This window comes from Falco peregrinus, chromosome 1 (genome assembly GCF_023634155.1).
Source record: "Falco peregrinus isolate bFalPer1 chromosome 1, bFalPer1.pri, whole genome shotgun sequence".
Classification (NCBI taxonomy): Eukaryota; Metazoa; Chordata; class Aves; order Falconiformes; family Falconidae; genus Falco; species Falco peregrinus.
Window position 1 is genome coordinate 28,043,055 of NC_073721.1, and position 22,938 is coordinate 28,065,992.

The window sequence follows — 22,938 nt, forward strand, 5'->3', positions numbered from 1 at the left end:
ACACGCAAGCAAATGATAATTGAAAAGACTCTGCAACATCAACAGGATTTGGCAGTTAGGGTACATTTTAACAAATCTTAACTCAAATGATGTTCCCATCATACCATATGGATCTTATAGCTGGAAATTCATCAGCAGTGCCAACAGATGTCAGAAAGCTTTCAAAGTAACTGCCTTAGAAAAGATTAGATGTATTGACTTAAAACAATTTATAAACACATCAAAATTTCTCAGAGTTCATCAGCCTTCTCTCCTCCCTGCATTTGCCCTGAAAGACCATGAAAATATTCTGAGACTCAAATGAAGAATAAAGCCTGTGTATTTTCCATTGCAGGGCAGCAAAATGAAGATGCAATGTGCCAAATGAAATTCTCTCCAAATGACAGTTCTTGGAATAGCAAAAAAGAAGTGGATCTAGCAACACAGAAAAAAATTCTCAACAGGACAGTGGTGGCATAACCTTATTAGTGTCATAAGTAACATTTGCCTCTGTGGAAAAGACTGAATGGAACAAAAATGTTCATAAACACTCATATTATGCTGAGGGATTCTGAACTTTTCAACCTTTCCAACAAAACTTTCTGAAGAAGGGTGCATTCAGGCAGAGTAAAAAAGGCAATTTCTCTTTTTTTGGCTAACACCCAGAAATGTTTCTCTGTTGTGTATATATGTTCCCTCCCTCCCATGCCATGCAGACAAAAAACTCTGACCAATGTAGCGGCCTCAGATGAAAGGGAGTAATTTGATACCAGTTGAGAGAAAATAGAAAATTGCCCTCCCCCGCCTGTTCATTAAAATGTGTCTTGTTGGCTCACATTATGAGAAAATGTGGGAAGTTCTCCTGAAATACTATTAAGTATTTCTAAATACAGTATTTCTATTTACTGCATAAGACTGTAAGGTAATCTTTGTATTTATTCTATGGTAATATTGAAGCCTGTTTTACATATGTTCTTAAAAGAAGAAATTCTTAATGAATTCTGGGGAAGCATTAAGATACAGTGGTGTGATGACATGGAACATAACTGAATATTCTAAAGTCATTAATTCTTTGGCATTTCTTTTTAGAATGAGATAGACAGAATGAAAATTTACCTGTCATGATAAAATACAATCAATGAAATACCCACCTGCACAGAAAATCAACACAGAGGCCACTGTAGTGTTTTTATTTTTCCCTTTTTCTGAGAAATGACTGTGTTATCTTCTCAAGCAAATGAGATAAACACCAATATTATCAGGGGACTATTTTTTCCAACTAATGGATATCTTTTGTTAGAAGCCTTCTCTATATGGGACGCTTGAAGTTTAGGATATGTCATTATTACAGAGTGGAAGACAACATTATGAATAATTACAGGCTTCCAATATCGAAATCCACATTTCACTCAAATAGCTGAAGTACTTATTAAGTAGTGAATGATATTGAACCAAGCAATTGTGGATTTTTTTTTCTTTTCAATATAATTCAGAAGATGACAATCAGAGAAGACTAAGGATTTATTGTTACACAAAGCACAATTTCTAGTAAAAATCTCTGGGTAAGAGTTTTATAGATGGTTTACTGGGACACTTACTCTTCCTGGATACAGAAGACCACTGTCAGGGTATTCTAACTCAATATGTACAACTTATGGCCTACCAGAATGAAATGCAGTATTTTGTAGTTGCTTGTAAAATGAATTTGTCAAAGGGTATGAAGAAGAGTTTAGTCCTTTTTTGTAGATGAGCAATTGTGTTTTATGATATGTTGAAGCAAACATCTATTTGAGACAAAACATGTCAGTTTTATAAAAGGCCAGCTAGAAAGCTAAAAGCATTCCACCTAAAAGTATGGAAAGTTTTTAAAAGCTCATATGTTAAAAAAAAATAATAAAAAAAAATAAAAAAAATTGGAGCTCCTAGTTCAAGGGAAATAAAATATGAAGAGAGCTAATTTTGCCTTTTCCCTCTCTGAGCCTTCTTCACAGGCAAACAGCCAGTAACCTAAGTTTCATTGCCTGGCTAGCTGATGAATTACATGAACGCTATTTAGCCAACAGATTTCAACACGTGGACCATGGATCCCTGAGAATCTGTGGATTAATTCTAAGAGGTCTATACAAAGTACTAAGAAAAATAAATTCATAGATATTGTATACCAACCAATGGAAGTAGAGTTTCTAAGCTGTTCTACACTACCAGTGAAACTGTACTAATGTCCCAGGAACCACAACTGCTAAAAATCACTGGTACTTGAACCTGAAGGATCACATAGGATTGTATACGTGATGCTTCTATATAGCATTAAAATTAATTTCCCCACATAACACGTAATATGTAAATATGTTACTCTGTTTTCCATTTTTTGATCTACTGAAGGAGAGCTTTAGTTCGATCTTAAAGTATCTGTAAAATACTACCCCTATAAAATCAAATAGATTATCCAAAAAAGTAAGACCTCATCTTAGCTGCCAACAAATCCTAATGAAACACCAGTGGAGTAAGTGGCAACTTTCATATGCAACAGACCATAACAGCAATATTGCTTAAACCATGAAGCTATTCAGGAGCACGTATCTAAAAGTCAAGATTAAGCATAAGTTTATACACTTTTGCTATTATCATACTTCCATATATAGATATATGATACTATAGATAGTGTGTATGCATATGCATATATGTGTATATATACAGAGATTTTAAAACATTCTATGTCAAAATTCTCAGGAAGAGTTACACAAAAGCAAGATAATTTCTACAGAACTCAGGAAACAGTGTATCACTGTATCTTTACCATGTATTGGAGAGTAAGCATAGGAACTTCAAAGGTAGTGCAGCTATTTTGCAGTACTTGAAAGATCATTTTTAGCTATTCATGTTAAGAAGTCATTTCTAGAAGCCTACAAGAATTGCACAATTATTTCTTATTTAATAATTAATATTTTAGTGATATTAATTATTAAATTAGTTTTTCAGCACATGAAAACAATACACTTTCTTTAGGTTCTAAAATAAGAAAAAGCAAGTACAAATGCGAGGCAGCTCCTTTGACATACTTCTGTCATGACGATTTACAGGCAGGGCACTGTAAATCAGGTCTTTCAGCCAAGTGCATCAGATCACCCGTGATGCTGAATACCAGATCTTAAGTATACTATTTTGGTGGAACATGCACTACGCAATACTGAAAGTGCTGTAATTTTCATTAGTAATATTAAAACTTTCAGAAATCTCTTCATTTTATATTCAGAGAAAGTTTCTCAGCTGTCATCTACTGAATTACAAACTTTATTACAGATTCAGCATCTGACTTTCACTGAAGTCCAGTGCTCTACTGTCTTTTCTAGCTGAGCTGTTATCAGTACAAAAAAATACAACAGTATACCCGAGGGTCATGCACCAAATCCACGTTTCACCTGAGGTTTAAAACATAGCTTATACTAAGTCACAATTCTGCCTTTCCCTCTAAGAAGAAAGCTTCTAATAATAACAAACCATTACAAGGTATTTTCCTAGTCAAGACTGCACAAGAAAACCCAGAGCTGCACACTGGGGAGGCCGGAGAAATATTCTGGGGTGTGCTCTCTGCAGGCTAGCCCTGTTCTGACACCCTTTCCTGAGCACTTGCTTTTAAGCCACTGCCAAAGGCTACGTAACAAATTGATTGATCTTTAGTCTGGGCTGTTTATATGTTCGTAGTTCTTCGCTGATGTATCCTAGGTTCAGCATCAGTTAATTAAGGCTGACATTTATACAGTCTAAACACCATGTCTTTACGGAGGCCTTTGAAATTCATGAGCTGTATCCTACATGAAGAAATGAGCACAGGACACTCAGGCGGCCTACCTCCTGCCATACTATATGCATAGGCTGTGATTTCTCAAGACCTTTTGGGGGAACAGGAGGAAGATATTCTGTTGTGAAAGAGCTGAGGTTGTTTTCCCTGTCTGCACCGGCCAGTGCAGAAACACATGCCCAGATTATGGCTGTGACACTCGGGCATCGTTATAGTGCTCTGGACTGTTTTCAGGGAAAGAGGTGGATGTAATCACTGTATCCGTTAAGTCGTTTCTGAGGGAAATGTGGATATGAAAACCATAGGCAAAAACTGCAAAGGAACTAGAAGGTAATTTTGTGAAGATAATCCATGTTGGTATGTAGACTACGACATGAAACACAAAACTGTCTTTTACTTTTTTGCTTTTGTTTTTACTGACAACCTGTTGCTGCTTTGGTTACTATTTCCTTCCCTGGATATAGGGACTTGTGCCCCCGTCAGTAGTGTGTTTACATTGGTGTTTGAAGTCCAGGAGTAAGTTAAACCTGGTGCTACACTTCAAGTGTGTATATGCCTGCACTTGACTTCTTCAGCATTGACTTCTGCAGCTTTCTTTTGGAGACCTGATCAGCTTGAACCTTCAGTAAGATGGTAAATATAGCATGCATCTAAGTTCTTAACCATTCACATAACTGACTGAAGGTCAAGCCTGTTAGGCTCATTTCAGCTCACATGTATTATCCCCATCATTGAAGATCATGTAACTACGATTCCAGCTAATTAAGTCTGTAATATTGAGAGAGAGTGTTTAATAAGGCTCAACATGGCAGAATCAAGTTAACTCTGTCAATCTTCTTTGTAATAATGTGCTTTGTCATATAAACAGTCCAACAGCCTGAGATTTGTAGATTTGCATTCGGGTACCTTCTTCTGATCGGCATGGGCCAATGTGTTCCTCTAGTTGTAAAATACCCTTCAATGGCATTGCACTAAATATATCCTAATACTGAAAAAGGTAAAGCTTATTTTACATTCCAGAAATAATTTATCACCTGTAAATGAGAAAACCAGAGAAATATCCTCCAAGCAGCCTCTAGTTAATAACTGTAAACAAAAGAGTATCTATGCAGTCATTCCTAGCAATCAGTGTTAATTTTCACTGTCTTTGCATATCTGTAATCACATTCCTGTTAATTTACAGCTATGCTTTAATCCTTAATTTAAAACTCTACTGAGATTTTTATTTTAGCAGCTGAACAATCATTTGACAATGTGTAAAGTGGCAAAAGAATATATTAAACCTGAGATCCAGGTTTTGTCCAAGGGTAAAAATTCAAGGTAGAAAATCAAGGAAAATTCCTGATTAAAGGGACATCCCAAAAATGACCCCATTTGAGGGTGGCTTGTCATAACCTAGCCCATGCATGTGGTTATACAGTCCTCCTCCATATTCCTGGTCTCTGGCTACACCATCTGAAAGAATACAGATGCTAGAGTCTGGAAAAGCTGAGAATACTTTTTCTTCCTTTCTGAGGACTAGGAAAATTCCTGCACTTTTCCTTTGTCCCAAAGCTCAGGAGTCAGCAAAGCCAACTAACTGAGGTAATTACATGCAGACTCAGCTCTGCTTGAAATACATGTTAGAGGTGAGCTGGACCACATCACTGATCTCTGACATATACACCTGCACAGAGCTTCCACTGGATGGTAAGTTACGGTTAGAGTTTTTTGAAATTGAAATGGGAACAGCTTGAATTAGGAATCAAACCCTGAATAAACCTCATTTTAAATATTCAGTGTAAATGTAATGACCGTGGTTTTAGTATTTACAGATTGAACTTCCACTGTTATAAATAGATAAATAACATATTTTATATGAGTTAAAGATGTGATTCTAAAAATCTGCAATGAAACAAGATCTTACACAGGAAATTCTACATATTCTATTGATGTCTTTACATAAAAAAGTTTTAATTTAAAATCACTAGGACAAGTGACCATATTTTCATATATTTTCATGATATTTGGACAATAGTATTAATGTTAAATATTACTAATGCACTAATTCCAATCGACAAGGCAGAACTCCATGCTGTCTTACTCATTTGGGATGTTATTTAGCTGATGCTTATAAAGAAATAATAATTATATCTTCTAAACATAAATGTACTGCTACAGTAGCACTTAAAGTACAAGGAGTGCAAAACCCTTCTGTCAAGCTTTCTACGACAAATTAGCATTCAACCCCTGCCACTAGCAGAGTGCCGTTAATTATGCTTAGACAGCATAACAAAGACAACAGGTGCTTGTAGGAAGGTCATACAAAGGGCTTCACCTGGAACTAAGTGATTGTTATGACAGTGCAAAGGGATGTACAATCTGAAGAAGAATGTATTTCTTGAAAATTGTTAATGTTTTTAAACAAGAAAGGATTAGCCAGTATCCCTAAAATTATCATAGACTTTTAGGTTAAATGCAGTAATAAAAAAACCCCACCATAAGCATGGATATGACAAGCTGATCCAGGTTGGGGAAATAAAACATTTAATAAAACATGTTGCAACTTTGTCTTCCTTAACTGGCTTTACAATTTCCTTTTACGTACAGAAGAAAGTCTTACACTATGGATAAACAGTAATTTTTTAAATGTCTTCTTCTGATCTCAACATGTTGCTTACAAAAGTGATGAGCAGTACTTATCAACAAGAAACAGGGGAGGCCTTTGCTACTTTGCTACTAAATTTGTTACTGAAGATGAAACAATGACTTCATCTGTCCAACAAAAAAGAAAGCTTAAAAAGTGGTTTGACGAGTATGGCTTTATTTGTATAGCTGGGGTAGACTCTTCATAAAAAAGTGGAATAGATATCAGGAATATTATTAAAATGTCTACAACTTTATTATGCAACTTGAAGAACTTAGCAGTCCTTCCCATTTTCATCTGTTCCACTTTACAGTAACAGATTGCTCCTGTTCTACCCATCTTATGCCCATTGCAGAGACTTCTCTAATTTTCTTTTCCAAAGGATGTGGCCCCAGATCTTTTTTCTGGCAGTTACAGAATCTCACTGTGTTGAACATTCCTGGACACCTGGAAGTAAAGAGATGAAATCCGCAGAACAGAAGAGTCTTCTGGGCAGTAACAGAAATGGAGCAACTATCTGCCCATCATATAAGCACAGTATTTTAAGGGAAAATGTCTTATGCTCAAGCTCCTGTCCTGATCATTTTCTACAACTGTGATGAAACACAGCTCAAATACCAGATTCATGTTGAAAGCATTTCATGTTGTATGTTGTACAGACAGTACAACAGCCATTCTGTTGTAAAACCAAAAGGCAACTTCTCTCTTACATCCCGTAACAGCCATACACAGGTAGCATTTATCCTGGTGACGCCAAGTCACAAAACCAATCTATATGATGGCATCTAAGAGTGGAGCATGATTCTGAATAGTCATCTACACCCATGTAATAACAGCAGAATTGTACTTGGAAGGGCCAAGATGATGTGTTTTGTAGCTCTACTTTATTAGTCCTCTCCATTTTTTACCTAGAAGAAAAAGGAAGAGATAATGGGCCATGAATTTTCTTTCCCCTGGTGACAAATGACTACCTCTGTCACCTCCCTTCTGGCACCATGGGGGAGAGCACATTTCTACCCTGTGAATGAGCAGGCCAACTTTATCTTAACTAAAGAATGAGAGTGCCTCGATTTCCTAAGCATTGAGACTGGCTATTATGATAGCACCGACTGGTATATAATATGAGCTGCTAAAATGGGGCAGAATCAGGAAAAGACCTTTGAGATCATCAGGTCCAACTGTTAACTCAGGACTGCCAAGTCCACCACTAAACCAACTAAATCCTAACAGTATCTCCACTTCTGAGAAGAAAAAAAAAAAAAAAAAAAAAAAAGAAAAAAGAGAGATTGTTTTAAAACAAGCATTGACCATTCCTTAAAAATTTCCTTTTTTATATACAGATTAACATATTTAAAATTCTACGTTTGCTGCCCTCCTCCAGGCAAACCACTTCTAAAATCATTAATATTGAAGTGTGAAACACAGCTGAGCTGATATTTCAGCAGATAATTCAATTTTTTAAAAATGAAATATACTTGTCCTAGTTTAGAAGAACTTTTAAGTTTTAACTGAAACATTAAATCTTTCTTAAAGGTTCCTGGGACACCTGAGATAGAAGAGCCACCAAAAAGAACTGCAAGTATGTAATGTGAAGAAGTACAGGGATCCTCACAAATGATCCCTTATTAAGGTCTGGTAGACTCCTGTTCACTTGGAATCTTGTTCATTCTGTGAATAAACATGTGATACAGGCCACAACAATGGAAATCAAAGGAGCTGTGATGGTAGCAAAGGGAAAATATGGACTTAAGGAGTAGATGGTATAACCCAAGGTTCACATTATGTTGTAGATTTTTGTTAAGTACTTTATCGTATGGTACAATCCCACTTTCTAAGAGTATTAATACTTTCCTGTATCTTAAAACAAGAATGCAAGCAAACCACCACAGATCCCTAGACATTTCTGTGATTTATCTACTATAATGTGTAAGTTCTTGCTTTGGGCACTTAAAATAACCACGATAAAATCATGATCAATATATACATTTTCATCTTTCATGTCTATGTCAATATTGAACTTCCGTTTTTATGCAGTGATAATGATCCCTAAAAGTATTATTTTTTAGTGAACTATTAAGATATTTTTTTTAAAATCAATAACAAGACTGACATACAATATATAACATAAAAGATCCATAAACATATATTTAAGATTTCACTCTCTTTCACTGGGATAGTAAATGGCAACTAGTTCTGCCAGTAGAGCAAATGATGTGCAAGTTTAACTGAATGTACACAAAATACTCAATTCCTATAGGAAAGAGTTGATAATATCAGCATTTATAAATGAGTGTCTGGACACAGAAAAGCAATTCTGAAGCAGCAATTAAAAAAAACCCAAACACCCTTTGTCCTGGCCTTAGTACCAAAGACATAGGAGGGAAGGCAAGAATATCTTCTCTACTTCAGTCTCTCATTTAGTCGACTGGAAAGCACTTGAATCCTTGAATACTTAAGTCAATCCTATTCATGTCAAACAGACTTCATCTTCTCAATTAGAAACCTAAGGATAAATACTACTTATTAGACTCCCAGAGGTATGTTGAGACTAGCTGGTTAACCCTTACACAATGCGTTAATAATTAATGTAGCGTTACTTGTTCACTTCCTGTGAATCGTATAATCCCCACCTACATTAGAAGTTTGCCCACTGGCAAAATAGGATTAATTCTATTTTAATGGAAGGTTAAATGAAAGCAAGAAAATGCATAAAAAACTATTTCATATATGAGAATCTAAAATAACTGATAAAGATTTGGATTGCAACTCAGTGATTCCCTGCTCCACTCCACCCACCCCGCCCCCCACCCCATTTCATTTTAATCTACTTTTAAAGCACGTTCTACAAGAAGGGAAGTTCTTACTCCTGTAGGAGGTGAAAGTAAGAGCAAAAATGGAACACATCCTGGGAACAGTAAAATTAATGATGTCTGAGAAATCATTATGGTTCTAAACCTTGATCCTGACAGTTTTAATTCAAGGCTCACAAAAACTGAGAAACAGTTAAATAAACTGAAGGACCAGATGGTCTCAGCCTCTAGGGAATTCACTACAGACAGATAAATTGGGAAACAAGAGTCAACAGTCAGAAACTAAAGATATTCTGAAAAGTTTTGAAGGGTCTGATTTCTGATGAAATACTTGAGATCATTTTCCTAGAGAAAAGCCAAAAATAAATGGTGTTCCTGAAGACTTTTTCTAAGAGATTTTTCAACCCTTCATTCCAAAAGGTTCAGTTTTGGTATCTCTGTGCCCAAGTTCAGATCACTGAAATGAATTATTTTTGTACGAACAGGCATCAAGACTTCCATTTGTCAAAGGAGAAGGAAAATTTCCTCCCTCTTTGGTTGGATCTGTAACTTTGATAAATAACTCGAAGTCATTAATGACCAGGGTGCCACATAACAAGATTAAAACATTGATGACTTAAATCAATTGCAGTGTATTTCATTAAATTCAGTAGCCACAGTGAAGGACAAGTATAGGAATTAGCTTTAATTACCCAAAACTCCCAAACCCTTCAGCCTTGCAAGGGGAATTTATATATTACTTTCCCTCTCCCATTTACTTTCCAGCTGGATTTTAAAAACAAAAAAACCCAAACAACAACAACAAAAGTGAAGTATTATGCCTGCATGAAGGATTATTTACTTTGTGGTTGTGTTTTCACTACAGAAGAGAGCCATATTCTACTGAAATTCTTCAGGTTTTATAATGCCATGGAAACTTAAGGTGGTAATAATTTAACTTCCTTGGTAAATATGACAGTTATCGCCACCTTTTGAAAAAATAAAGTTTACTTTTGTTTTCAAAAGTAGCTGAAAATAATCTGAAATTATCAAATTTTGTTTTTTAAAATATGAAAAGGATATTTTGATAACAGTGTGGCATTAACTGGAATTTTGTATGTCAGTACACTTAGAGCTTTAACACAAATTATTTCTAGAGTCTGTAACAGCAAGAAAAGGACTTTCAGAGCGTAAGAAGCTATTATGGCATATACCCTCCTTACAGGGGAGCAGAAGTTAAGGAAAGAGACAGTTTCTTTCAGTATTTGTCTACTAGAAATTGAATTATTCAGGAATTCTCACATTGATACTACTAGACTGACTCTGGCTTTAAAAGTAGTAGTCAAACATCTTAGTCATCTGCCTGTTCAATCAACATTCCACATAAATTTACTTACATGTTTTCTCACGTTTTTGTTTAATTCTTACTATTCATTACTCCACACAGCAATAAAACATTATCACAATTGGATCTGACAACCATATTGCCACTCTTGTCAGAAAAAAAAAAAAGATTAAATGGACATGAAAACTGAATTGCCATTTCAGTCTTTAGGGGGGTCTCTTTAGGTCAAAACTCAAGCATTTTAGTGACAGTATTGGGAACCTACTATCTAGGAGCTTGCCCATGGGCTTTCTCTGTTGTTCCTTACGTATGCAAATGATTTCACTTTCTAGGACATCAGTTATGACAAGCATCTCTGCAGTTGCAGTGTAACAACATAAAACGTAAATTTCTTTCAATCTCTAGCACAGATAATTACAGGCAAACACAATGTCTTTCACATCATTATAATCCGAGAAAATTATGGGAGACTGGAAAAATTGCACTACATTTCCTGGATTTTTTTTAAAAAAGGGAGTAAATAAGTTCAGGTGTCTAACACAGGTCACTAATGATGGATAATGCGCCAATGACTCAAAAAGAAAAAAAATCAGCCTTTTTTAGAAAATGTAGACTCATCACTAAACTGATGATAACATCATTCTCAGTAAGAGAAGTCAGTCAACAAGAATATCCACCCGATTTTGCTTCTGAATGAAAGCAAATACAGGCACATTATTCTGCCTCTACTGAGAGGCAAACGATCTGTGTATTAAAACTTTAATTATGTCGTGCTACTTCTAAAATTGTGTAAGAAAAGTCAGCTAGTATTACAGCTAGTATTTTAATTTGTCAATCAGATTCACAAAAAAGATTAGGATAATAAAATCTGCTATATATGTGATCATATTGTCCACACTCCTCCTCTGATATGATCACTGTATCTATTTAGCTTCCTACAGTTCAACAAAGCAGGTTATTTTCTGTTACGCAGGGCAGAGGGTTTTTTGTTTGTTTTTGAAACTGCTATCCAACATCTCAAAAATCACAAAATATCAGAAGTGAGAAAGATGACTTCTGGTTAGTGGAATACAGGGTAAGAAAGGGGGAGTTTGGGAGGACATTCACCAGCCCTTTCATAATACTTTGAGGTACCAGCAAGAACAGACCAAGAAATAGGCCAGGAACAAGAATTCCTGCTACTTCTGCAAAGTTAGAGAAGTGTGGAAAGAAGTTGCCTCTTAAAGGCAGCTATTCTATAGTGTGGTTTGTGACCAGTAAGAGGAATAAGAAGTCAGAAAACAAAATTAAAGCATAGGAAGACTCACCCCAGTGATGGCCTGAGAAGTGTTACAAAGGTGGCACACGAGCCCAAATGGGTTCACCATCAAGAAAGATTATCTACACCATTCTGGAAGACATTAAATATCAAAATGAAAGTAGCCAACTGTTTATCTCAAAACTGGTGAAAAATTTGACCAGTTAGTGAATAGGTTAGATAATACTGAAATTCAAACATGAAAAGGAGAACGGCCTGAAACTAACTGCTAAGGGGTATCCATGACTTTTCCAAAAAAACCAACAACCACCAACCAAAACCCCAAGCCCTGCAAACAAGACTAAAATTATATTAACAAAAGCCAAAATGCAGAAGTTTCAAGTTAGGATAAACTTTTATTCTTGAATTTTTCTGTTGCCCAAATGCAGATGATCCAAATATCTAGAGCAGCCTTTCACTATTCTCTGTTTTGGGTTTGTTTGTTTGGGTTTTTTTTTGTTGTTGGTTGGTTTTGTTTAAAAAAGAAAAAAAGAAAAAAGAAAAAATGAATGTACCAATAAGGTCACCTGCACTGAAAAGGAATGCAACAGCACTAGTGAGGTCGCTTGGGCTCAGTATTGGCACCACAGGGTATAAAACTAGTAAGATTTCATTTAAATCCCTAGAAGAGACTTTTCACCAAGAATCTCTCACACACATACACACATATATACATATATATATATCCTATAATAAAAATCTAAATCATTCTATAAATGGAATTTTTTTTCACTGCTTTCCCCTGTTTATTATGACTGTAGGTAGACAAACTCTTCATTCAGTTTCCAGTCCCTACATCCCTCATAGTCACTAGTAATGTCTATGTCTGTCTCTCTTAGAGGAAGGCTAAATGACATCATTTTTTTTTTTCTCCTCCTGCTTGCCTGACAAGTAAAAACATGCTGCCATAAGATACTAAGAAAAAAAATTGCATATGTACTGAAATGTTTAGAAAAAATGGTCCTTGAAATTTATAAATCACTTGTGGTACTTGCAGACTTTCACATCAAATAAATTTTTACAAAAGGGACTAATTATTTTTCCTTTTCTCAATGACTTTTAAGACAGAACTTTGAATTTTAATATATTAAGACAGATAAGTAACTGCTGGTTCCTTCTTCTCTTATCCCAGTATGTTTCTCACAGCTTCTTTATATATTATGGTAAACCACAAAGCACTCAAAAGTGAATTTGTTTCAAACTTATAAAAAGACATGGAACTATTCTAAACACATGGAAGAAAGAACAGCAGTAGAATTTCCTGCTCTGTGAGGTTGCTAGCTGTTCACCATGTGAAAGTAGGTAGGGCATACTGGAATTTGTATTATGTAAATATTTCACATCAAACCTTCACCAACTACAATAGTAAGGAAGTTATTTACATAAAACTTAAGATAAATTCTAATGCTTTTTTTCTGTGAACAGACTTCAAATTTATTTGCATATCAATTACCCTTTTCAAACTAACACTTTCAATGCATCATTTATAGGTAAACTAGTGCAAGCATGTTTTAATACCTTCAACTCCTATCTTCTGTTAGTGCAGACTAATTTTCTGTAAGTAGTCTTGTAAACAGCCATCTCATAGGCTTAAATAATGTATAGATGTATATGATTTCACAATAACAGGTCTGCTTCCACCCGAGTTCATCGATTCTTAATATGGAAAGAAAGGTAGATATTTCTAGAGACAAAAGGGAGTGAAAATATCTCATTTATAAAACTGTGTGTATATAAAGCTCGGATTTTTTTCACTGGTAAGTTATTAATATTGAGGCTTTAAGAGCGGTTATATTTTACTTTATAACATGATTTTGTCCATCACTTGGCCTTACTAATACTAAAGCTCTTTGATCCTGATAAGGTCAGCACAGAATGTATCAGCCACACCAGATAAACAATTATTTATTTCAGCCTCTTCATCTAAATTTGATCTAGTGAACATTTCAGAAGAAGAAAAAGTCAGACTACTTCTAACAAGATTAATGACAGAACAGACTTCTATTTTCTACAACCTTCAGTGGTAAGAAGAGCAGAAAGCACCAGCTGGGAGTCATTGCTTGCTCTTTGTGCTAACATCAACAATGCAAACAAATCAAGAGCAGGCACTGGTGGACACACCTTCCTTAATCACAGTCTGGAGGAAGGCAGACTTTCCCCTGGTTGAGGAGGATTGGGTTAGAGACCATTTAGGCAAACCTGACACCCACAAATCTATGGGCCCTGATGGGATGCACCCCTAAGTGCTGAGGGAGCTGGCAGACGTTATCGCTAAGCCACTCTCCATCATCTTTGAAAGGTCATGGAGAACAGCAGAGTTGCCTGAGGACTGAAGGAAAGCTTTTATATATATATATAAAACTAAGTATAATGCAGGCTTTCCAAATTCCTGTTTTTCTGAAAACTGAGATCAGAATCACCAAACAGTGCAACATATTCTGTCACCTGAGAAACCTTTATTGACTTTTTTCGAAGTGAAAGAATAAGATGGAAGCGTTTGGCCAATAACCTTGTCCAAAAACTTTCCCTCAAGCCTGTTTGCAAATAGTTGTTATTACGTAGGCACATAAGCTGCTGTTATTATTGCTGTGACAAATGTAACTTGGAATCTTTCTAAGAAATATTAAAGTAGGGAATGTAGCATCACCATCAATACTCATAAAGGTTTAAAATTTCAGGTACATCTGGATAAAGACACACAGAGAGAAGTCATGTCCATCACTTATCATCATTAAGTTTTTCTGAGTTACTCTGGTATCGGAAAGTGATTGCAAAGAGCAGTGGCTATATGAAACCACTATGTCTATTACCAAAACTTTGAACATAAGTAAATGTGGGGTTAGTGGTGACATTTGAAATCTGTGCTCTAAATCGATTTTTAGAGGGACCTACCTGTTGTCAGCTATTTTATTTGGGGAGCTCAGGGTAATGGTTAGGTGACATGAAGAGTTCTCTGCAGAGATTTACACAGAGACAACTGTATATTACCTTGATGCTGTTGCTACCATCCCTTGCCAAGGTAAGTGCCTCTGCTCAGTTAAAAGTGAGTCTTCATGTTCATAAGCGATTTTCCAGCAATGACATTGTTTTATTTTGATTGTGGATGAAGTAAAGATCCAATATAAGAAAAAAGTCAAAGTGCCTTTTTTTTTTTTTTTATCTCCAGCAGACAGAGACCTTTTAAAATTCATCAAATACAATCATGATATACAGTCCGCTTACTATTTTCTCCAGTATTATATTCTTATTATATTTTGCTCAGAGAATCACGGGAAGAATATTCAAACAATTAAAACTTATTGAAACAATTCAGTAGAAGTTTATATTTATCGTATTTAAAATACCTGCTGGATTTTTTTAGATTTTGATTGAAAAATCCCACATTCAAAGCAATTTTAACTTTGGACAATCACAACTATAGTTTTTAGAGTTACTGAAAATATAATTCTTTTACCAAACTTTCAGTTTCTATTACAAAAAAAAAATACCAGAAAAACCCTTTAATGTAGACCTTTCAAATACTTCTCCACCTAAGGGAGTCACACAACACTCAATAGACGACATTCTGCCTTTGTAAGATAATAAAGCACCAATTTCTTGAGAATTTCTGCACTGCAAGAAGTGGAAATGTGTATTCAGCCCTTATCAGGACTATCTTTATCATGAGGTTTTCTGCCTATTATAGAATAGTAGTCACCTTATCTGCAGAGCAGAAGCAGAAGCATCACAAGCAGCTGAAGGGCAAGATGTGCCTGACAGTTTCTTTTGCCAAGAGAACAGAAAATTAAAAATTCAAAACTTGCCCAAAATAACTAATTATTAGTTTAAGTGATAAGCAGTGCATTAGTACATTACTGGAAAAAGAAACAAATTACCTGATTATTTTATAATGCATTGTCTTCCTCTAGAGAAAAAAGAATCAATGGAAAATAAATCCAAAAAAGACATAATAAACATCACAGTAAAGAGAAATAAAAATGCCATAGAAGAGACTGAAAAAGCAGTGAAAGAGAAATGGGTGAAAATAGTTCTTATTATCTTAATTTGTAGTGATTATTCTAGGTTTGGTCAATCAATAAGCAAATCCCTCATGGCTGAGGCCTTAGAAAGTCTGACTTAAGTTCTAAGGAATTTTTAGGCAAGGATAAAAATAATTACATAATCTCATGGTATTTATGAAAGCTACTAAGGAGCCTCTGTACAAGTCTGGTTTCTAACATTTCTGTTTTATTGTGACATGATGCACAACTTTCTCAGAAGTTGGGGGATGTGGAAAAATGAGAAAATGCTTTAATGAAAAGACACTAAGTACAAAGCAACATTTTACTTTTATTTTTTAAAAAGACTACTCCTTCCAGACACTGGAAGAACTAGTATATAAAAAAGAAAGAGGATGGCATTGTGACTTGATGTCAGAGCATGGGGATTTCATAGAGTGGCTGGTCTTAAACCAAATTTTTACTCCTTCATACAAGATTCTTCTCTTACTATGGATTTATGTGTATCTAATGCTCTGGAAAGTCAATCAGGAAAGATGGACAGTCTATCCTATGGCAATAGTCACTGAAGCAGGATTACTACTCTAATGCTCCTGTATGTTTCCACAGATCGCATAACAGGTACAGCTCTGATGAATCCACTACTTAACTAACTTCCTATTCTGCAAGTCTCACAATCTGCAGGAATACAACAAATTCCAACAAGTTTGTCTGAATACAGTTAGATATGATGAATGTGAAAAAGCAGACAGTTCTTTCAAATAGTATGAGATTTATGCTTCTTTACAAAACATAGACACATAGCCAGCAAAGCTTTCTGTGGTTAGGCAGGGAGAAGCAGGATTTATTCCAAGAAGTAATAGTCTAACTGAATCAGCTCTAAGCATTTATCTTGCTGCTTAAGGGTTATAAAGTGCTTGTACTACAAAATAAGTACTTAGGACCCAATACCATAGCAAAATACCAACAGATATAAGATGACAAAAGCAGCTGGATATCTTGACACATGCAGTCAGCAGCTTTATGAAAATTTTATGTACCTGAGGCTCCTCACTGATAAGTTTCCCTTCATTCATCTCTGTAGACTTACATGCTTGTTTAGAGAGATAAAATTTGATGAATTAATATGTATTTTTATTAAATTTTATGCTGTATTCTGCCTGGATTGGCTTCACAACCCTGTTATGTGACATAACTCCAGTAAATTTATATATATTGCATTTTCATTTTATCGTTGCTTATAGATCCACCCCCCCCCACCCCCAATAACTTCTTCTATCCTTTATTTTTTTATTTTTTTAAAAATTTTAAGTTTATTTTTAAGGGGGCAAGGGACTGTAAAATAATTGCTAGGAAAGCTACTGTTATGTAACAGTATGAAAGTGTTGATAAAGACATCTCAAATATATTATGGTCAAGAAAATCACCCTGAACATATGATTAGACTGAAACTTTCCCAGCAATTTCTGAAAACTGTGTTTTGCAAACATCCGTTTCAGCTGTAACATAGCTTATAGAGCTATAGCAATGCCGTGTGATAAAAACTGTACAGCATTTTTCAGTATGCAGTTCCACAGTTAAAATGATCTGCCTTCTTTCTTATTGAGATAATGAGAGGTCAGTCAGTCCTCCTGCATGGCTTAACAGAAGAAAACACTCAACCAGAAGGCAATAATATGGTGAAATGGAAAAAGAGGAAGAAAGAAAATATCTATGTTTTCAAGACTGATTACGTAAACAGACAACGTTGTTCTACATGGCAGAAGTATTATAGAATGAGCCTCTTACACTCCACAGGACAATTTTTGGGAAAATCTGAGAAGTGTACATGTGGTGAGAATGTATGCAAAGGACAATCAAGAAAAGTTAGAACAAGTTATTAAAATTACTAATTTAAAGTAAACAAATAAACTGTACTTAGACATTTCTGTTCTTTCCCTTCATAACTAAGTGGCCTTAATTAAATTTAGCTGAATTCATTTCCCAATTAATTCAATTCAGCTGAATGGAATTAATACTACTTTGATTCTGGATAAGGGTGTCTACTTAGGGTTTCACTTGAACACTTTCAAAATTCATTCAGATTAATTTTCCCCAGTATCTAAATGTAGACAAAACCCTTAAACTGATTACAAAGGGAAATGAAGAAAGGACACATGGAGTGTCACTAGAAATTGTTATTTGCAAAATAATCTCTATTACAACTTTGATGCATTATTTCAATATATACATATTGAAACCTACAGAGGAGATAGGCTTGTGCTCTCTGAAGCCCTTTTAACCCTTACGGAGAACAGAGTTGGTACCATTATCTCTTCTTTGCAAGTCAGTGTCGTATACTTTCACACCAGCACAAGAGAACATACTAGCAAAGCTAAGGACACAACATGAGAAAAAGAGTTCTAGTTCACAGAAGTTCTAGTTCATACATCACCATAGCTGTATGTAAAATCTGAAGCCTGTTCCCTTCTTGCACTGATGATGTTTAATTTAGTGTCCTAAGGTTGTGAACCTCACTCCAGTACTTGTTCACTGAGCTGAATAAACATCTCCTTCCTGACTCTTCAGGTTATGTAACAACTTCACATGACACATCTGCACATTTTGCTTACAGAAGGTATATTACATTTTTTGATTCTCTGACCCATAGCCCAGTTGCAGAAGACTCATTTAACTTTAAAGAAAGCTTATTCTCAGATCCTAATAATTATTAAAAACTTCCATTACCTGGACTGAAAAATAAGGCCAACAAATTTTACTTTCAAGGATACTGTGAAACCAGCAAATACATGGTAGCCCCTATCAACTGTATACATGTTTCTGAAAATGGAAGGCACATCAGAAAGAAAATCATCATCATCTAGATACTTTACTCTTCCTAGGGGTAATGGTGTTTTAGAAGAAGTAGGATTTTGCCAGGGCATGTCTACTACATAAGCAATTAGTGCGAGCATAAGTCTGGACAAATACATTAATATCTATCAAGGATGAGCAGATAATTAGGAGAAGCAACTGGTTACCAGCTCATGCTTATACTGTCTCGATTCTTACTGAATTATCTTACTTTCACCAATGATTTAAATTTGACATATATTAAAGATAACCTTTTAGAGTTTTTTAAATGACGACATGAAATAGTGCCCTATTGACCTTATGTTTGCTTTTTTTTTCCTTTTTTTAAGTGATGAACAACTGGGTAAGATATTTCCAGGAATTTGCAATTCATTAGCCAAAATAAATAACAGACTTCTTTTAAAAAAATAAATAACAGACTCCTTTTTCAGTGCAGTGATTCCATTCAGATTATTCAATGGTAAATCAGGCCAAAATAGTACAGCAGCAGGTTTTCTGAGTAATTATTGCAGATAGTCAGCTATCAATAGATTTTAACATTCACTGCTAGTTTTCAATTATGTCTAGAATGATGTTCCAGACTTTAATGACTACTGCAGAAAAAAAACACAAACCCACAGAAAACCACAGTTGCAAAAGGTACACAGCGAGTCCGATTCTCTTTGAAAGTTCCTTCCTTAAAGAAACTCTGGCAATTGCGTTGTGGAGGGAAACAATGCTAAAGCTTGATTCTGCCATTTGATTTGATACATTATTTGACAGAATTAAAATGAACTCTAATGGTAAGATGCACTTTATTTGAAATACACTATATACATTCTGACATATACACCCGCTAGACATTTACTTACTACAGAATTCAGTTAAACTGGACATTAAATTTCTGAAAACAAGGATTAAAATATGGATGTCAAAGCAATCAAGTTCACTGCAAGCCCATAGAGACTGAGAGCCATTGTTTTGGTGAACAGGAGCTGTTAATAAAATAGTTTGGAATACACACATAACCCTATTCAATGTGGAAGTTAAGAATGTACACATTTAAATGATCAGTACCACTTAAATAGTATATTTGGTGTTCTGTGGCATTTCTGTAGATGTCTGCTATCATAAGTGCAGTGATAAAGGCTGAAGAAACAGAACATAGCTGTAAATAACTTCAGTTCAGTGAGTCTGATAATTCTATGCAACTGATAGACTATAGTAAAAGTTTCAGATCTGTTAAGACACTTTACACAGTACCGATCAATAAACTTATGAAATACAGGAGGCTTTCAGTAATATAATGTCACAGAAACTTGATTTTTTTTTTTGTAAGTGTCAAGTCCTAAGCTTACTCTTTTTCTTTTAGAGTAGCAGCATATGCTGGTCAGTGAAGCGTACACTACACAGCTGTTACATCTACTGTATGACCTGTACATATTGAATTAGCCATTGTGTTTTTCAATTCTGGTTCATCAGACTGTTGGTCTGTGGGGCTTTAATCTAAACTTAGCAAAAGAATACAATTCAGTGTTATCTTGTCTATCCATAATTCATAGCCTCTGGCCTGTTTTGATCTGAAACAACTGGCCAACTCTCTTTTTCTTTCTTTCTTCTTTTAAACAGTAATGCAGGAAGTATGAAAAATTTCAGTACAAAGATTATGACAGAAAATCTCCAGGACTGCAGTTTGGTAGCGTATGAATATGTATTTGCACACACAGAGAAATTATGTTAATAGATGTGGGCTTCTTAACAATCATCATCACACCTGTTCTCAGGTTTTTACATTTGCATTCATGGTATATTAAGAGAACTATTTCTGTATTTAAGAACAAATGTAATATAATTTAGAGAAAAACAAAGCCAAGTGTCATACTGCAAGGCCTGCTCCATTAAGTTATCTCAAAACTTCAGATCTCTTTTCCTAAAGAAGAAACCAATTTCCTCTTTTAACAATCTTCTGCATATGGTCTGTTGTTGAGGAAATCCATAAGGTGTGCAAAGGCAGATATGAAAGAAATGTACCACTGCATTCCCTTTCTCTATATATTTTTCTCCTGAAGTATGTAACCTATTAGACTTCTACTAGAGGCAGGAAACAAGGCTAAACTGAGATTTGGACTGACCCTTCACAGTGCTGCTTACACCTCTAAATTCAACATTTTTCACTAACATTTGAATGAACATTAGATTCAAGTTTCTTACTGAAGTACCAAATCTTTCTAGCTATCGCAAGTACAATTGTAACTCCTAATTAGTGTTTTTTTTAAATTACTATTTAGTCACTCTTTTATACCAATACAAGAAAGTGGTACAAGGCCTGGATGAAGAGTCATTTAAAACTGTTTTTCTCAAGTTCATTAAGGAAATCTAATTGTCTGTATTTCATCATGAAGTTCTCTCAGAAACAAATCAAAGCTGCCTGTGAGTGTTATTCCCTAAAAAGATTGTGACGCGTATTTACTTCACTTAGAATGACTGTGTGTAAAGTCAAACAACGAATACCTATTTAGAATTCCTTTCTCTGTAAAAGAAAGCGTAAGTGCTTCATTAAAAAAAACCTGGCCTTAAAACCAGCAGGTTCCTTCATTGATGATTTGGAAACCCAATTAACACCTCCAAGTTCCTTCACTGACAGTTTGGGAATACAATAACAGTAATTTAGAATAATTAATTAAATTTTATGTAGAACTATGGAATTTTGAAGATGTGATGTTTATAATTCACAGTTGGGAAGTTATGTTATAATTGCATCTGTACTTTTCAGGTCTGTATGTATTATGTTCAGTAACAGTTCAACTAATTTACCACCTTTCCTGGATAGATTTAATATATATTATGCAAACTATACATAAATCAATAATGCAGGAAGAGTTCCCAGTATGAAGATGAACCAGCATATCAACATTCATTTGATTAAAAATCCACTTCTCATTGAGATGAGTTCAAGAAATACTATGGACATATTTGTGAGATGCCCACTGGGACAGCAGTCATGCAACCTTACATCCTATTTAAAAAAAAAAAATGTAACACATGACATTCAGTTTAAAGTGGCAGACAAGAATGAAGTATTACAGTCTCAGTCAACTCTCCTAATAACAAGTCATAAAATTGTGTTTGTTTTTAAATAAATAAACAATTCTCTCTTTCTCCCTCATCACCAAATCTCTCCTTCCAACAACCTCCCACAGTATGTCTTAACAGAACAGAGAGTGATCTTAGGAGGACTGTAAACCCAGCAAACTGATTATACTAAGTTAAATGATTTTCCCCCTTTCTTTCCTTTTCTGTTTTCTACTTCATTTTCCCTCTGTACTTTTTTTTTTTTTTTAGGAGACATTCTCAAAGTTTAGAAAATAGATCAAACTCTAATAGCTTATAGGCACCAAAACCACATATTACATGCCCATGTGTGCACTGCTCCTTCTGGAATAACTGTTCCTAACCCCATAAACACAGAAGCCAGGACACCAGTCCTCAAGGTCATGAAACTTGATTAAAAATTCCACAATAAAACTATTTATATATATGCAGGGTTATGTTTGTATGTGCTTATAGATGTGCAGAAATTTACCATTCTTTTCATACAGTCAAGAATGCCAGAACTTTACCTTGATTTTTAAAAAAATAATACAAAATTTCTCCCATCATTATTTCATCTGTGTGTTTTTAGTGACTATCACTATATTACACCAACAACTACTGAAATAAAATTTTTTACTTCACAGAATTTTTTAGATGAGTCAGAATACACTAAGTACTTCTGGATTCACCTTGATACAGAACATCTCTCAAGTTCTTCAAAGTGATAAAAGTCAATGAAATGCAGAAATACTAAGTCCTTTACCTCCCTTAAAAAAAAACACAACAAACAACCCACAAAACCAACAAAAAACCAAACACATAAACCCCAAAACAAACAAACAAAAAAACAAAACAAAAAAACCAAAAAACAACAAAAACTGACAGACTTCTACTAGCATCCCTATGTTTTTTTTGGAAATAACAAAAAAAAAAAATCAGGGGTGAGCTCCTTTTCCAGCTAAGGCCATCAAAAATGGAGAAACAGCACTGTGCCCAAATAAATTATTTCCTCATAAACAGCAAACAACAAGGCAATAGTGGCAGTAATGTAACATAAATGTTAACTCAAATTTCATTTCCACTGTCATGGAGACAGTTCGGAAGCATACTAGTCTTTATGAATCAACTCCTCGATATAGTAGTCTCTTCATAAATCACTTCAAAAGAGGCATTCTACCTA

General features: G+C 35.0%; 1 protein-coding gene across 3 annotated transcripts in view; it reads right to left on the reverse strand.

The window, feature by feature from the left end:
• ADGRA1 (adhesion G protein-coupled receptor A1) overlaps nucleotides 1-22,938 on the reverse strand; it is a 277,279-nt gene that overhangs the window by 95,214 nt on the left and 159,127 nt on the right. Inside the window, exon 2 of one of the 3 annotated variants that reach the window (XM_013300462.3) lies at nucleotides 11,846-11,928. The exons of the other annotated variants lie outside the window; for them this stretch is intronic. Coding sequence (XP_013155916.3) covers nucleotides 11,846-11,905 — 60 coding nt within the window. The 5' untranslated portion in view covers nucleotides 11,906-11,928. The remainder of the gene's footprint in view (nucleotides 1-11,845; nucleotides 11,929-22,938) is intronic. 3 annotated transcript variants of the gene reach the window in all.